At 51.8% G+C, this 3747-nt stretch overlaps 1 protein-coding gene across 2 annotated transcripts; it reads right to left on the reverse strand.

Moving 5' to 3' along the window:
• Nucleotides 1-308: 308 nt before the first annotated feature.
• LOC133900543 (putative laccase-17) lies at nt 309-3516 on the reverse strand. Of its 2 annotated transcripts, none has more exons than XM_062341718.1 (4): nt 3336-3516; nt 2825-3230; nt 1666-1794; nt 309-1547 (listed from the first exon to the last, which is right to left on the reverse strand). In XM_062341718.1, exons 1-4 carry the CDS (start codon nt 3447-3449, stop codon nt 484-486), a joined length of 1713 nt encoding a protein of 570 aa, XP_062197702.1. In that variant the 5' UTR covers nt 3450-3516; the 3' UTR covers nt 309-483. The 2 variants fall into 2 exon arrangements, with proteins under 2 accessions (XP_062197702.1, XP_062197701.1); XM_062341717.1 differs by having other exon boundaries at nt 3333-3516.
• Nucleotides 3517-3747: the final 231 nt, after the last annotated feature.

Genomic DNA, 3747 nt, shown 5'->3' on the forward strand with positions numbered 1-3747 from the left:
TCATACAATTCACTCGATAAAACGTGAAATACGGACGGTTACCGGTTATTCATTCACTCCGAATTTGCAAATTTGATTAAATGAATTTGTCCAAATTTTGCCTAGTTATCGCGATAACCGTGAATTTTCGATAACCACCGGCGCTCTCGGTTTTCCACTCCAAACGCATTTTTGAACCTTGTGGACAACCAGGCTGGTAACAACATCTATGCACTGTAGTGGCAATCTGACTTCCTTCTGCGCTTCAAATGCTTCAGCGTGCCACCAAATCTCTTTGTCAATTTGAGAATGTTAATCAAGTGGTTCTTTGTTGCAATATATCTGAATTACATGGAAGAGAATGTTTATTGACGAATCAATTTTAGAAAGCTAGGCTGTGGCAACGAATGTGAATTGGCACATGAATGTTGCAAATAATCAGCATCAGGTAAGCAAATGAATAGCCAAAACTTTTAAGCTTCAAGTGTTAATGCTTTGAGCCTTTCAGCAGAGTGGCAGGTCTGGTGGAGGTGCCTCCAGTGACTCCAGCTCCCCAACGCCATCCTCCACCAGGAACGCCATGGCAAGGCCCCAGGTGATGTGCACGTCCAGATGGCAGTGCATCAGCCACACCCCCGGGTTGTTGGCGACGAACCGGATGGCAGCCCACCCGTTAACCGGCACTGCCACCGTGTTCCGCATCGGCGGGTCGTCCAGGTTGAACTTGGCGGTGTCGGTGGCGGCGTTGAAGTTGCCGAATCCCTCGGCGACGATGTAGAAGTCGTAGCCGTGGAGGTGGATGGGGTGGTTCTCTGCCGCCAAGATGTTGGTTCCCTGGAGCACGAGCTGCACGACGGAGCCGTACTTGAGCTTGTAGACCTTGGTGCCCGGCACGGGCTGCCAGAGCGCGCGGCTGACATTCTGCGCCGTGTAGTCGAACTGCACCGGCGGGTTGGCGGGGAAGTCGGTGGTGAAGACGCCGGGCGCGCCGTGGTAGTACGCCTGGAGGATGGAGACGGTGGACGGGAGCACGAAGGAGACGTTGTTCATGCTCGCCGCTAACCGCGTGTTGCTGGGGCTGCTGCAGTTCTGGCTCCTGGAGCAGTTTAAGAGGCCGACGCCGACGGTGAACAAGAGGTTCTCGTCGACGTGCGACGGGAGCTCCGCCTTGCAGAGTCCTCGCAGGCTGGTCGTGAACGTGGTGGCCGTGGCGGTGTCGTTGTAGGCCGGGAGAGTCGGCATGGCGGGGCTGCTGCTGGAGGTGGCGCCGTAGTCGAAGATGGCGGTGGTGGTGGTGTTGTCGAAGGGGACGCCCTGGGCGCTGGCGTAGGCGCGGGCGGCGAGGTAGTAGCGGGCGGGGGCCTGGTCGAAGGTGACGAGGACGTCGGTGGTCTGGCCGGGGGCGATCATGAGGACGGAGGTGGCGTAGGGCTTGGTGTAGGAGGCGTCGGCGCCGATGACAGTCATGGTGTGGCCGGCGAGGGAGACGAACAACTCCGTGTTGAGCGCCGCGTTGATGAAGCGCAGCAGATTGGTCTCGCCGGACTTCACCGGGAACGTCGTCGTGTCTGTAGGTCCAACATCGACCAGTGATTCAACTCTTACCCGAGCAATGCAATTAAAGCAGTGACAACCTACCTAGCTAGTAATGCAAGCTGTAAATTAAACGATGTGTGTGCATGCTACCTTTGGATGAGCACTTGTAGAGGTCGCCGGGCTGGCCGTTGACGGTGATGGCGTCGGAGTTGTTGGGCGCTGCACCGGTGCGGGTGGCGGCGCGGATGACGTCGACGATGTTCGTGTTCCACCACTCCCCTGTTCCCATCACATTGTTCCAACACCGATTAATAACACATTTTTTGTTAACTAGTAAACACACTTGAACATGTTATCTTTCATGTGGTAGGTAAATCGATGCATGGAATTCTTAGTCAAATTAAGGTGCAATGCAATCGAGTGACCATGCATGAATCACTTAATCCGAAACTTTGGTCTACAATCTTTTCAGTATGGATTTAGGTAGTTGCAATGTACTTTGAAACACACTGTACCTGTCTTTTCTTTTGATCAAAGATAGGTGCAAAATAAAATATGTAGCACATGCTTAGCTCTCCATTATTATTTATTTTTCAAGGACTACTAGTCCATTTTATTAACACCTAAGGTTGCAAAGGAGGAAAGGTAGCTCATATTTGTTCCTTTTATCAACACCTAAGGTGGAGATGGTTATATTTCTACTTATTAAGGATCAAACCTCATATTTGTTCCTTTTATATTAAACCCGTCGACAGAGAGAGTATGCGGTGACTCTGTATTTTCGGTTTTTAATAGACGTTGTGTTAGTACACATGTGTGGTAGTGTGAATATATGCGTGTTTCTACGAGTTTTATTGGTGTTTCTTAAAACTAATGATGCACATTCAATTTGACTCGTGCCGATTAAAGCCAATAAAGCAATCATCTTATTCTCTTTGGCCCACACTCTGCAAATTAAAACGTGGCAACCAACAGAGTGACAAGGACAATAACACTGGTTAACATGCGGGAAACGAAACGCTAATCATCTTATTCTCTTTGGCCCACACTCTGCAAATTAAAACCTGGCCAATCGTTTCTTCCATATATGAGTTCCTTTCTGTGTACGATAGTCCTCAAGTTATCTAAAGGAGCCGAGTTGGCTCGTTATGCAGCCCTACTTAGGATCTCCAGTAGCTACTCCTATCAAGTATATTTCCTACCTCATATTTGTTCCTTTTATCAACACCTAAGGCTAGTCCAACGATATTATATTAACTGTGGGTAATTAAGGACTCGGAGTGAGCTAGGGAGAATACTACGTATGTACCGAGAAGGATGGGTATCTCCCTGGCGGGCGGCTTGCCGGCGTTGAAGGGGTAGGGGACGCCGGCGCGGGGGCGGATGAGGAGGGCGCCGTAGACGGTGGCCCTGAGCCAGGAGCTGTGGGCGTGCCACCACAGCGTGCCCTCCTGCCCCTGGACGGTGAAGCGGTAGGTGTAGCTCTGCCCCGGGCGGATGGGGCACTGCGTCACGTACTCGGGGCCGTCGGACCACCCCGTCCGCATCTGCCGCACGCCGTGCCAGTGCACCGTCACGTTGTACCTGCCCCTGTTGCTCACCTTCGCCACCACGCAGTCGCCCTCGCTCATCTCCACCGTCGGCCCCGGGAACTGGCCGTTCACCGTCATGATGTTGTGCCTCCTGCACAGCCTCCTCACCGGCGCCTCCTGGATCTGCATGCATGGGAGTCAGATAGCGAACTTGATGAGCAGACAGATTTGCATGCAGTAATAAATAGCTACAATCTATCTATCAACAAATTATTGATCGATTACCACGAACTCATGGTACTGCTCCTTGGCAGCGGTGAGCTGGGAGCAGAGCAGAGCAAGCATGCTCAAGAGGAGCAGGGACAAGTAGAACGAAATGCTGCTGCTGCTTGAGCCTGCCATGCCGGATGCTTCCTATGTGACTGGCCTCCCGGGGCTACTTAGGTAGGTTGCTAACTCGTCTCGATCCCCTCTTGGGAGGACGTAATTGTGTGCAAGAATATGCATGCTTATATAGGGGCAGGGAGCCCAGGATTCATCGATGATGTACAGATCTCAAAGGAAAAGGAACCAAAGAAAGCTACGGCCGGCCGGTGGTTTTGTGCCTGGCATGATTAGGTACGGCCTTTAGTTGATTCTGGTTGAATGCCTAGCTATTTCACATTCGGTCACATTCTGCCTTGTCGTCGAGCTTTGCCTT

Source organism: Phragmites australis, chromosome 19 (genome assembly GCF_958298935.1).
Source record: "Phragmites australis chromosome 19, lpPhrAust1.1, whole genome shotgun sequence".
In the NCBI taxonomy this organism is placed as follows: domain Eukaryota; kingdom Viridiplantae; phylum Streptophyta; class Magnoliopsida; order Poales; family Poaceae; genus Phragmites; species Phragmites australis.

Bases quoted from the DNA above. Each gene is read 5' to 3' on its own strand.
- LOC133900543 (XM_062341717.1), bottom strand. From the start codon at position 3,449: ATGGCAGGCTCAAGCAGCAGCAGCATTTCGTTCTACTTGTCCCTGCTC. The intron at 3,231-3,332 runs GTAATCGATCAA...CCATGCATGCAG, and splicing joins AGCAGTACCATGAGTTCGTG to ATCCAGGAGGCGCCGGTGAG. The intron at 1,795-2,824 runs GTACATACGTAG...TGATGGGAACAG, and splicing joins GGAGATACCCATCCTTCTCG to GGGAGTGGTGGAACACGAAC.